A 13,450-nucleotide genomic window follows, 5' to 3' on the forward strand; every position below is an offset into this window, starting at 1 on the left:
TCACTGTGCTTTCCATTGTTTACACAGAGCTCTGGGCTGCTTTTTCTTAGCACTCCAGCAAGACCCAGGAGAACAGAACATGCTTTATCTGCTACTGATAAAGAGATGAAACATTAGTTAGGATTTACCGAGCATAAGGCGACCTAAAAAAACAACCTGGTAAAAAGCAAAGAAGCAATATTACAAAGATTGCAAATAATCATCAAACTAGGTTATTTTTAAATTATTTATTAAGAGTTTCTGAATTAACAGTTTTTCAATATAGACAGAGCTACAGAATGTATGAAATATGGAAATAGCCTATGAAAGTTACTTTCAATAACATCATGAAACTGGTTAAAATAGTTATCTTGCTTGAAGATTTACTTATATTTTGTTCAAAAAATTATGTAACTATAAAAAAATCACATTGTACATTCATTGGGTCTTTCAGATGTAAGTCTGCTTCTTTTGTGACTTCAGTGAATCATGCAAAAACTCATGTTAAGTGATGCTTTTAAAATCAGTGTAATGATTACATGCAATCTCCATATCATATCCTTTCCCTGCTTCTAATATTAAGCAGAGACCCTCTGGTATGCACTCCTGAATACCAACTCTTCTTGTGATTTCAGGCACTGTAGGAATTCACTGTGTCTCAGCTAAATTTTATAAATCAGGTTTAGAAAGGTCTGAGCATTTTCAGATACATTTATGTACTGGTTTAACTAATGTGGTTTAAAACCTGATTTTTAGTTTGAAATTGTATATATATTAATGTGTAGATCTGGATGGCATTTCAAAAATGTTTAAGGCTACCTTTAAATGTGACTATACATCACTTGGATACTGAGGTATAATTTGAAAGGTCACTTAGGATTTGATCCAAAAAATATATTATATGGCATCATTTTCAGTTTTGCAGTACAGACATAAGCACATGGAGCCATAAACATGATCCAGAAGTACTGGTGACTTCAGCCTGGCCCATAAGGCTGACTATCCCGTGACACCATCAGGAAGAGCAAAGACTCTCCAAAGGGGCAGTCCCTGGAAGGCTCACAGACTAAGCAGGAGCTGCTGGGAAGTAGCAAGTAGGGGACACCTCTGCTTCACTCTGAAGCTTTAGCTCCTCCTTTCACTTGGGATACCAATGGATTATGAAATTAAAAAGATCAGAGCATAGATCCAGGCACTGACACCCAATCATCTTTACAAATAAATTATTAAAATATTCTCTGACAAATATTTGGTCTGTGACAATTATTGTTTTCCTAAACAATTTCTTAATGTGTTCAGGGACTTAGAATAATCCTTGGATTATTTCCCAGTGGTAGTCTGCATGTAGATGTACTGCTCTTGAAAGTAATAAAATTTGAAAATAAAATTCTGACCATGCCAGGTCACTTGGCCAGAGGACCAAGTAACAGGCCCGGAAATGTTTACCTTACTAGTATATGTTAATTTTTAAAATTATTTTCTGAGATTAAGGGCCTGAAGAAGCAGTCTACATTGACCTTAAAATGTCACGTGTGACATGACCTGCATGTACCAAGGACTGAAGCATTCACTTGAGAAGGAAAGAATTTGAGTCATTACCTGAAGGGGTCCTTTTCAGCCTATGGAAATTCAAGTCCATATTCCTTGCTTGCATTATATTATTTGATGCCATCTGGATTCTATTATATTTCATATTAAGCAGATTTCTTGTTGTCTATTCTTCTCTTTTTTCTTGGGTTTTGGGGCTTTGGTTGGTTGGTGGGTTGTTTTTTTAGTGTTTTATACTTTTTTGGGATTTGTGACTGTTTTTATCTGATATAGACACATTCCTGTAAGAGCATGAGTGTGTAAACCCAAAATTGCACCTTGTCACTGACTTTATATTCTGTCTATTCCTTCAGAAATTATTTCTTTTGTTTTACCCATCATTAAATGAAGGACTTCTGATTATCCACTCATTTGTCTGAACAGAAAGTATCTGGCCTACCTTTATCTCCTGTAGATGGTATGGTTGCCCATTCACTGAAGATATTCTAGAGGAACCAATTCACTGAGGGTTGACACTGTCGTGTTGTTCGGTTTGTTTTGCCTTTTCCTATCTCTTTTAAACTTAATTTCTTTCTTTCTTTCTTTTCTTTCTTTCTTTCTACTTTTGAGGATGCATTTTTGATGTTCAAGTTCGCACCAGCCTTGATCAAGGGTTTAAATCACCAGGAACTCCAGAAGGACACCCCAATTCTGGTCGCAGTGTTGGACAATGTAAAGATTCACCATGCAGTTTAATAAAATGCAGAAATGGAGGCAAGTGCATAGAAAGTGGCTCTACTGTTTAGTAAGTATATATAAATATATATATATTTTTTTATATATATGAGTTTAGACACAGCAGAGATTGTCCTTAGACTAATAACTATGGCAATTTATTGTGTAGGAAGGAAGGAAGGAAGGAAGGAAGGAAGGAAGGAAGGAAGGAAGGAGGAAGGAAGGAAGGGAGGGAGGGAGGGAGGAAGGAAGGGAGGAAGGGAGGGAGGGAGGGAGGAAGGAAGGGAGGGAGGAAGGGAGGGAGGGAGGGAGGGAGGGAGGGAGGGAGGAAGGAAGGAAGGAAGGAAGGAAGGAAGGAAGGAAGGAAGGGAAGGAAGGAAGGAAGGAAGGAAGGAAGGAAGGAAGGAAGGAAGGGAAGGAAGGAAGGAAGGAAGGAAGGAAGGAAGGAAGGAAGGAAGGAAGGAAGGAAGGAAGGAAGGAAGGAAGGAAGGAAGGAAGGAAGGAAGGAAGGAAGGAAGGAAGGAAGGAAGGAAGGAAGGAAGGAAGGAAGGAAGGAAGGAAGGAAGGAAGGAAGGAAGGAAGGAAGGAAGGAAGGAAGGAAGGAAGGAAGGAAGGAAGGAAGGAAGGAAGGAAGGAAGGAAGGAAGGAAGGAAGGAAGGAAGGAAGGAAGGAAGGAAGGAAGGAAGGAAGGAAGGAAGGAAGGAAGGAAGGAAGGAGGAAGGAAGGAAGGAAGGAAGGAAGGAAGGAAGGAAGGAAGGAAGGAAGGAAGGAAGGAAGGAAGGAAGGAAGGAAGGAAGGAAGGGAAGGAAGGAAGGAAGGAAGGAAGGAAGGAAGAAGGAAGGAAGGAAGGAAGGAAGGAAGGAAGGAAGGAAGAAGGAAGGAAGGAAGGAAGGAAGGAAGGAAGGGAAGGAAGGAAGGAAGGAAGGAAGGAAGGAAGAAGGAAGGAAGGAAGGAAGGAAGGAAATGAAAATTCATTCAGTTAGACAAACACATTAATATTAAAATAACATTGGGACTATTTCTGGAGAATATTTTTAAGAAATTCCATGGGTTGGTTCTGTTCCCCTAAAGTCACTGGCATCCAGACATTTCCTGGCATTTCCTGGAAATGCATGGGAAGAAATAGATGTGTGACCATTTTTTAAAACTAAGTGAGCAGCTGGGATAGCAGAGAAAAAGTAATACAGAGGAGAGCTTGACTGTGTTAATGTCCAGATGTGACTAATAGGGCAAAAATAGGTGATTTTGGTTTCCTGGGAATTCTTATTTTCCATTTAAAAAACCCTTGTGGAATAAACCACTGACTGTCCAACATTAGAAAGTTCTGAGCCAGTTTAAATCTGTAGGAGCTCCAAATATTGTTTGAACATGTCAGTTTATCTGAACTCCAAATATTCCAAACATGTCAGTTCATCTCTAAGCTGCTCATCTGGCTGATCTATGGGATAAGAGGGGGTAGCCATGAGAGATTGCCCAAAAGATGAGTCTCTGGTCTTTCATGCCTTGTCTCTCAGAGTAGATGGAGCTGAGTGCCCAGGCTGTACGTACAGAAGGAGGATACACATTTGCAGTTCTAAATTGCTGTTGAGTGTCAACACTTCCATTGTAATAAATTTTGTTTTCACTTTGTAATGCAGCTGTAAAACCTTTGCTGATGAGCATTTTTTATTTTAAAAGTATCTGCCAAGATTAATTATGCTTGCTTTCCCTTATGTACCTTCACGTGTTCATTTATTTCCACATATTTGCATAATCTTTTTAAAAAGAGAAAAGTGCTGATTTAAAACTTGTTACTTGACTGAAAACATTGCAGACAGCAAGACAGAATTGAATGAGAAAAAAGGCTTTGCACTTTGGAGCCTCTTAAAACAACAAAAACTTGCCCTTCTGTGTGCTATGAAGAAAAACATTTGCATGTCTGTCAAACTAAAAACAATTTACTAAGTCTGTATTGGAGAGAGAATTATATGGTAATTGGTTTTGCTGCCTGTGACACAAATCTTCACCTACAAGAAAACTGGTACAAAAAACCTGCTTCTAAAGCTAGTAAACTGTACTGATATTTGGAAAATTGACCCAAATATTAGCACAGATTGCTCCCTATTCACTTTATGAGTGTATTTATATTCTCCTAAATACAGTAATGAAGGAAACACTTTAAAAAAGCATAATTTGGAATTGCTTTCTGATTGTTGTACTGCTGCATGTCACAACTGTTGCACTTTGCAGGATCCTCCCAAAGCTGTTAAACCCTTGACATTTGATCTTTCTGAGGAACATGAAAGGATTATGAGCATATTAGAGGCAATACAAAACCAAAATTGCAAGACAAAAAGGGCATAAATGTGGGCTGAAATGTTCCACTCCCATCCACCCACCTAAAGCCTTGCTTCAGCAATTTACTCAGCTGCGCTAAGTCACCTTCATGTCTATAAGGTGAACTACCACCAGCAGCATACAGAGCACATTTGGAAAGCAGGTGGCAGGCTAGAATGGCAGCTGGTAACAAGAAAACATAGCAAGCTTGGTATTATAGGCAAAGTCCTTTTTCTTCATTACAGTTTATATTTCAGATTAGTTTAGGGATTATTCTAAAATTTCTGGGGCACTGGGGGAAGGGGGTGGGGGCAAAGCGGGGAAGGTGTGGAGGGGGAAGGAGGGCGTAATTTGTTTTTTCTGCAGTTTGTTTATTTGTCTGTTTGCATTTAATTTATAGTGACCTACTACTGAATTCTATTCCTGTCCCCATATTACAGGACAGCTAGGTCTTCACACACCAGGTATATGTGCATGCTTGTACCAGTAATGGTTACCTTTTCCTCTCACAGAAAAAGTGAAGCATTGCCAAAGAGGCATGGATGTAGCTTACATATAATTTCTGTCAAAGTGCAGTAGCTGTCAATATTGTCTCAATATATTTTCTCAGAGGGAACGTCTTTCTATTTTCAAATCATCTGTGTTCCTTTGAAGAGCAGAGTCCTTGAGGGAACTGGATTTGTGTTCAAATATTTTCTCTGCTGAAACAAGATCTCTCCAGAGGTTTTGGTTGCTGTTTTGAGCTATTTTTATGTCTTGCTTTCACCACCCTGCCAGAAAGTGTGCAGTGCTGTTAAGCTGTAGATTCAGTTGCTATAGGGATAACGCTTTGATTTAAATAGAAAAAGAAATATGCAGCATTAATCTTTACATTCTGGCCAGCAACAGAGCACAGCTGCTGTGTTTAAACAAAACAAAGGGGAAGTACTTGAATAATAAAGTGCAGAATAATAATTTTCAAGGGACAGTAATATCCCCTGTTATTTTATTTATGATGCAAAATCATAGAAAATAGAAAATTACATATAACAAGATTATCTGCTAGGTATTATGGCTACTTCTTGTTGGTGAAGTAAGAAAAAAGTGGATCTTGTATACTGTTTGAACAGAACATCAAACAAAATGGAGAGGATTCAGTCTGCTAAATGTGAGCATGTAATGTCACTTTAGACACCCCTGGGTAGACTTTTGGCCATCAGCTGCTGCTTCAGAAGAGTTTGGGACTTGAATAAGTTTTCTGTCATATCTCCAAGCCTCATGTGGATTTCTCTGTACTCTATAGCTTTCAAAGAGAAACAGCCACTCAGGGTTCAGAAATTAAATCATACCCCACATGTGTGGGGTGGCCCATAAAAGGAGCTTCTGTAGCCTCATTATTAGGCCAGATTCAATTAAAATAAATTTGCAGTGCAAGGACAGAATCAATATGGAACACAAGGACATAACCTTCATACTCTGTAAGGGAAAAGACTGTTAATCATCTTGGTTTAAAACAATACAAGTTTCTGTTTTGGAGGGTGAATTTGCTATCTAAATTTTTTCATCCAATTTGCCTTATTTAATAGGACACTTTTGCAACATTCTATTAGTCTCCTTGTTTAAATACAGCTGATTCTCTTCCTATCTTGTTTTCTTCAGGCTCCATCCTTAGCTTCTAGCCTGAAGAGAGATTGTTTTTTGTTAATGCTCTGGTTTCCCACTGTGTGAATTTGAAACCACTCTTATTCACAAATTTCCTTCCTTGCTCAGCATCTTTCCACTACAAAACAAATCCAAGAACTGTATCCAGAAATCTCCAGTGGATTGGGCAGGCTGATGGGGCTAATACATGCCAATATGGATTGGAGATGTCCTGCACTATCTGAGATACTTATATGATGTTGAGAAACGTTTCAGTTCCTCCTGGAGAAGTGTTTGGAGGTCAGACAAGATACCCTAGGGAGTTTCAGATGTCACTAAACATCTGCCTAATCTCAGTTGGTCTAACTAATTTGATAAATTAATTAAGCTTCTGATCTCCATTAAGTATATGTCCATCGTTGATATAGAATCCTAAATTCAGGTGTCAGAATGTGCAGATCTGAACAGCTCCTTTTCTGCTATAAGATTACTTGTTTGATTTGACACCACATTTGCATAGCTATGGGAAATTCCATATTTGTGTTAGCATTGAGAATGACATTTCGAATTACATATTTTCTATATTTAATTGAAGAATGTTTTTTGCTTAATTTTGGATCTAAGTAACCTTTCCAATTCTTCACAAATCCTTTAGGATCTTTAGTTATTTCACTATAAACTTCAAGAAAGTTTGATCAGGATTTTGTGTACACAGACACACTTCTTACATATTTTATGTGTAAGATTACTTTTCATTACTTTTTTTATCGTTGCCAGAATTTTGATAAAAAATTTTTGGGTTTAGTTTCTGCTCAATCACCACTGATTGATTAGTAGATGAGCTCAGACAGTTACTCGAGGATCCCATTGCCTAAACTTGAACATTCTGTCAGATCTATGTCAGAAACCTGTCTCCCTGGCCAACATCTGCCTCTCTCATATACTTCTAGGGCAACTGGAAGCCAGCTGGGCACCTGATGCAGCATAAAATTAACTGTCTTGATCTCAGAATGAATCTCACCTCTTATACCTAAAGAAATACAAGAAGTATCTAGATGATGCTCTTAGTCATACAATTTGCTTTTAGGTAGTTCTGCAAGGAGCAGGGAGTTGGACTCAAAGATCCCAATAAGTCCCTTCCAACTTGAGTTATTTTGTGATTCTAAATGGGTCTTTAAATCCCTGAGAGTCAAGTCACTAGTGCAAGCTATTGAGCTCTCCTGGTCTGGAAAAAAAAGCAACCAAAATCAGGAATACATAGAGAAAACTAGATCAGCATGGCAGGCCACATGATGGAAAATATTAAAAACACTTCCTCTTCCTTCATCTCTGTAAAGATTAGGAAATTTTGGATCTAACTTCTCAACAGCAGTCCAACTTGCTTAGGTGTGTTAAATAGGCTTCATTTGTTGATAGATTATTGCTACTGTAGGCCAGCAAACAGGTTCAGCTCTGTGCAAATAATTTTAAATTAATTTAAAAGCCTGACTTCTATTAGGTCATAAGAGATAAGAATTAAAAGAAATTTAAACAGACATATGCAGACACAAGCCAGGGAAAGGGGAAGAAGCCTCATATACAATGCCCAAGAGCAGCAACATCAGCTCCAGCAGCCTCCCTCACAGCACAAGGAAGGGGCACTGCTGTTTGCACTCAGGGAATTAAATCATTTCCCCTTCTCAGTAGCTTTCATGCATCAAAGCATAACATTTATAGCTGAGACAGAAAGCATTCTGATGCTGACTTTGATGAATTGAGGTGCTTTTGCTTTTGCAAGGTCCTGTCCTCTTTTCCCCTTCATGCCAAATGTCTGTTTATCACTCTGGAGTGTTTGTTGGCTGTGCTTTGTTTACATGTTGTCTGATCTGAAGGTTTGGTGAAACAGCAGTTTCACAAGCTCCTCATTATGTTTTATGTGTAAACAATGGGCTGATTAATGGAGGATGTGCAACTCAGTCAGTGCAAAGAAAAATTCAAGAGGTGCACTAAACAAAAAACCAAACAAACATGGACCAATCAAAACCCAATCAAAATATGAGTTTTCATTCTTAGCCTTGAGAGAGAAAACTTCCAGTGAAAAAATACGTAAGTGTTTTTATTCAGGGGAATAATTTCTTAATCATAAAACGATACAAAATGCTAGAATAAAAATAGCTATAATACATGTAATTTTAACTCTTTAGTAAGGAGGGAATTTTAAACTTCAATGCCAAGTGTATTCTGTATTTAACAATTTCCACAGAATTCATACTAATTTTAAATGTATAGGTTAGTGTGATTTTTTTGGGTTTGTTCCCTAGCCTGGATGAAAGAAAGGCATAAAGTGTAGGAGACAGTAACAAGTTCAATGATTCAGTCACTTTAGAATATTTACTTTTGGTATAGATTTACCATCATAGATATATGACACCCACGTTGGCACCTCTTTCATGGCCATATCCACTATCCTCTTTTCTGTCAAGTGCTTCAACACTTGACATGCCAGTTTTTAGAATTTGAAAATTACCAATGACTAAGTGAAAGGAAGTTGCTGACAGACTCAAATTTTAGTAGCTAAAATTTGTAATAGTTAGCAATTCTCTTATGCTGGTTTTATTTTTATGACTGTTTTTTGCTGCTTACCCTTCCCTTTTAATGCCCGCTTTAACTCCTCCTAGTTTATGAAGCCAGGGCTTTTTGTAATTATTTGTAGAGCAAAACAAACATACGAACTCTACAAGCCTTTTTTTTTTTAACAGATGCTAATATTGTAATGTTAATATTCAAAATACAATATTTCTTATTATTAACATTTTTCTTTTATAATAAAATTAACATGCCAAATAGTTAAATGAGGAACTTGGTTACAATCCTTTTCTTGTTAACCATTTTAGATCAGGTTATTGAATTTAGGAATCCAAACTTGAAAATCTCTTTATTAGATTGCTACTGACATGTTGATTTCTTTTGATAATACTGTTGCATTCTTTCCCTTCACTTACCCTCCATAGCTGTGACTGCCTCACTGGATGGAAAGGCGCATTTTGCACAGAAACTGTGTCAGTATGTGAACCTGAGCATGATCCTCCACATCTATGTCAGCAAGGCAGTACCTGTGTGCCACTGCCTAGTGGCTACATGTGTCACTGTCCTCTTGGAACAACTGGTACCTACTGTGAACAAGGTATGTCAAATGCACAGTACATTTTACACACAGTTATATGATGTAAAACCACAGCACTTTGCAATATATCAATTAAATGTGACATAGAGACACAAAGGACAAAATAGATTTAAGAAAGTGATGCTCCTTTCTGTTGGAAAAAGTAATTTAAAGCAATGAATTATTAGATATTGTTTCCTTACTTTGCTTATTTTTAATGCCATTTTTTTCCTTCAATTTTTTCAAATCAATCAACCAAATTCACAAGCATGATTTGTCAGACACCAAACAGGAAGCATTACAGAGCAATGTTATACTGCTTAGTTCAATTCCCAAGCTCATTGTAATGAAGTATGATTGGAAATACACTTGAGATCACAGTAGTGGTACAAAAGAGGGAAGCACCTGGGGCTTTATCCAATTTCTACTGATCCTAATGGAGAGGTTCCTGTTGACTTCACAGCCTGTTGGGTAGGGATGCACTGATAACGATGACAAGAGATGCAAACATCACTGCAAAAATCCAGAAGTGATTATTCTCCCTGGCTTTCTTTCAACAGGTCACCCTCAAAATATGTCCTCAGTTTGCAGATTTTGCATTTCTTACCCTCATGTAAAGGAATCCTTTATCTGTTTTCTTCTCTGAGAGATTGTGCAAATGAATATTCAACAGTGCAGATACACAGGTGCTACAAGCTCAGGAACTTTTCCCGAAAGTACCCAAAGTGCCTCTGTGTATAAGGAGGTACAGTTCACACTCTCTATTCTATAGCCTTTAGATTAATGTTCATTTGGTACAGCTTATGTTTTCCTGTTGAGAAGCTTTTTGTAAAACTTTTGGAGAACTCCAGTTACTGCTAAATAGCTGCCTTTCCAAACTGCCTGTCAAGGTCCAGCTCTCTTGTTGTGTGAGTTTGAAGCACAAAACTGAGAAGCTGAACTGCATTTGACCTGATTTGCAGTCCTCCTCACCCTATAGATGGATAGCTCTTAAATCCCATTACACATGGATTTGGTAGGCTCAAATGAAAAAGAATACAGCTTCTGGAAAGTTACTGTTGAATTCCTTATTCTGTATAAGAATGTGCTTGCTTTATTGCCTCTGTTGCAACAGCTGTTCAAGGCTCTTTACATGAACTTTTCAATTTTGAATTCTCATTGCAAGTGAGGTTTTCAAAAGTTATGCCATCTGGATTCAGGACACTTGTATAGAATTAGGTCCTCCGGGGGTTCCCTGGGTTCCCAGCCAGTCCGGGGAGTGATCCTCGGCTGACCGGTCCGCAGGGAGGGGTAGATGTAACCCGGAAAGCTCCACCAAATAAAGACGAGACGTCTCCCGAGCAGCAGGATCCGAGAAGTTTATTGCCAGGAGCAGCAACCTCCCGAAGGAAGAGCTGACTTCGGGAGCACAGCACTCGGGCGGGACCGAGAATATAAGGGCAGAGGGATAGGAGTGGCTAGGGCACAAACCAACCAATGGGTAAAGGGTAGAGGGGAGGAGACGGGATGGGGTGACATGTAATGAACCAATCGGGATACAGGAGAGGAGTGGCATTCTAACAGGGTCCAATGGGATTAACAGAAGAGAAGAACTTTCTAGAACTGGGGAGTGTGTTAAGCTTTGACAGACAGCCTCAACTGGGGAGGGAAACAGCATGTGATTGACAACTTTTGCTATATTGAAGTTGCCTCCCAAGGGAGGGCGGGGACCCCTCCCACAACTCCCCCTTTTTGGTTTATTAAAAAAACATTTCCCATTGTCCTAGTTAACAATTTCTTAAAGATGGTTAACGCAACAGAAATTAAGAAAATTATGATTAAAACCCAAACTAAACCTTTAACAATTGGAATGGCCCACCCAGGAACACCCCATTGAGAAAAGATCTTGTTCACAGCGTCCACAGCCCCAGTTTCAGTCTTTAAGTCCTTCACTAACGCCTGGATCCGCTGGATGCTGGCTTGGATGGATGTGCTCTTCGATGACAAATTGAAGCAGCACATCCCCTCAAAGTCCTCGCAACTGTGGCCATGGGCGAGCAGCAGAAAGTCGATGGCCGCTCTATTTTGTAAGGTGGCATGCCTGGTGGTCTCTTCTTCCGCCAAGAGATCTGATAAGGCGGCAGAAGTAGCGTTGGCCTGCTTACTCATCCAACACCCCAGGTGAGAAATCTCACCGAGGGCCTTTGCTGCCGCATACCACAGTAAAAAGATGGATGCAGCGACCCTCTTTCCTTTGCCCCAATCATAAATTTCCGAGTCGCAATTTGGGCCGAATTCTCCATAAGATCTTTTTTGGCGTGCCGATTGACTTCCCCTTTTCCAATCCATAATTTGTGTTTTGTTGGGGGTTAGGGTAGTAAGCCTGCCAAGGCTACAGGGACCCCCTTTGATCTTAGAGGGGATCCCAGCCCACACCCTGTCCCCACAGATCAAAAACACACCCCGAGGGAGCTCCTTAGGGTATGGGTAGGACTTGATCAGAATCAGGCTAGTATAGTTGCACCACTCATTAATATATCTTTTATCAGTTGGTGTAACCTCTTTGATGTTATACTCTATTTTTCCTTGAGGGGCCTTAGTGTAGAATCTAATGCATAAATGAGCCCTCGTGGACCCCAGTAGGTCCAATTCCTGGGGTTCCTGTGGTGCCTGCAGTAGTGTCCTTATCCAACTCCCCAAGGAGTCCGCCGGGTTGGGTTTCATCACTGTGAATGGAAAATCATTTTCCGACAGGGGGACTCCCACCAGGCATGTAGACAACGGGTTGCCTACACCTCCCATGGCCATGCAGAGTTGTTCCTGCCCGATGGACTTTGCCAGCGTGACCCAGACGTTCTCTTTGGGCTGTGGTACGATCCAGCTTCCTGCCAGGTGAAACCACACGATGATGAAAAGTGCTGCTGCAGGAAGCTGGTCACTGCAGGGTGTTCTGGCTGCTGCAACTGCCATTCTGGGTGGACCAAAGTCTAATAAATAGACACATAATGGAAATAAGAATAGTGACCCCTTTGAATCCCCATCCTCCCCCGTGTAAATCGAAATAGTAACAAAACAGGAAAACAAAATCAGGTCAGGTATGAGGGAAGAAGCGGTGAGGAAAGTGGTAGGACGGAAAAGGGTGAGGGATGGTAGGGGATGGGGTCAGAGGATAAACAGTCCAAGCGGGCGGGAAATGCAGGTTCGTTATTAAGGTCCTGACGGCGGTATTGGCTGGTCTAGTCGTCTTCCTTTTCCTTCGACTCCACGCGACAGCGGTTTCTGATGGAGCTGGCGTCTCGGGGGAGTGTTCCGGGGGTTGGCTTTCTGTAGAGATGTCTTCCCGGTATGGTTTGATGAATTTTCCGGGGATCCACCTGGGGCCCTGTTCTGTTGAAACACATCCATACCCTCTCCCCCACGTTATTAGAGGGTATGGACCTTTGATAACTTTAGACTCAGGGTCTTTTATGAGCACAGGAGGCCTCTCCTTCAACTGCGCCCTGGTGTTATTATGGAAATGGCGCAGGATCGGGGGATTTGGCTCACGGTCTGAACAGTTCATGAAATTGAGAACGTACAGGGCCTTGCACAACCTCTCTACAGGGCTCGTGGTGATGGCCGAATCGTTTTGTTGTTCTAATAATTTTTTAATTTCCTGGTGTTTCCGTTCCACGATTGACTGCCCTGTAGGGTTGTGTGGAATTCCAGTAACATGGTCAATGCCCCATAGTTGCACAAATTCCATGAACTGTTTGGACACAAACCCTGGTCCGTTATCAGTCTTTATAGTTTTTGGGACACCCAGAGTGGAGAAAGCCATATATAGATGTTTTATAATGTCTTTGGTTTTTTCCCCCGTATGTGTGGAGGCGAACACTGCCCCCGAGAATGTGTCCACCGACACGTGGAGATATTTGAGCCGCCCAAAGGAAGGAAAATGAGTAATGTCTGTCTGCCAGATGTCCAATGCTCCCAGTCCCCGGGGGTTAACCCCCGTCGCTACTGATGGTAATGCGTGGGACTGGCAGTTGGGGCAGGTGGCTAAGATGGCTCGCGCCTGCTCCTTAGAGATCTTAAATTGGCGGCATAGAGCTGGAGCATTCTGATGGTAAAAGGCGTGGCTCATCTTAGCCTGCATATGAACATCTGGCA

At 40.5% G+C, this 13,450-nt stretch overlaps 1 protein-coding gene across 1 annotated transcript in view; it reads left to right on the forward strand.

Moving 5' to 3' along the window:
• EYS (eyes shut homolog) overlaps positions 1-13,450 on the forward strand; it is a 723,820-nt gene that overhangs the window by 684,531 nt on the left and 25,839 nt on the right. The window contains exons 46-47 of the mRNA XM_053938438.1: positions 2,137-2,311; positions 9,168-9,340. Coding sequence (XP_053794413.1) covers positions 2,137-2,311; positions 9,168-9,340 — 348 coding nt within the window. The remainder of the gene's footprint in view (positions 1-2,136; positions 2,312-9,167; positions 9,341-13,450) is intronic.

Source organism: Vidua chalybeata, chromosome 3 (genome assembly GCF_026979565.1).
Source record: "Vidua chalybeata isolate OUT-0048 chromosome 3, bVidCha1 merged haplotype, whole genome shotgun sequence".
NCBI lineage: Eukaryota > Metazoa > Chordata > Aves > Passeriformes > Viduidae > Vidua > Vidua chalybeata.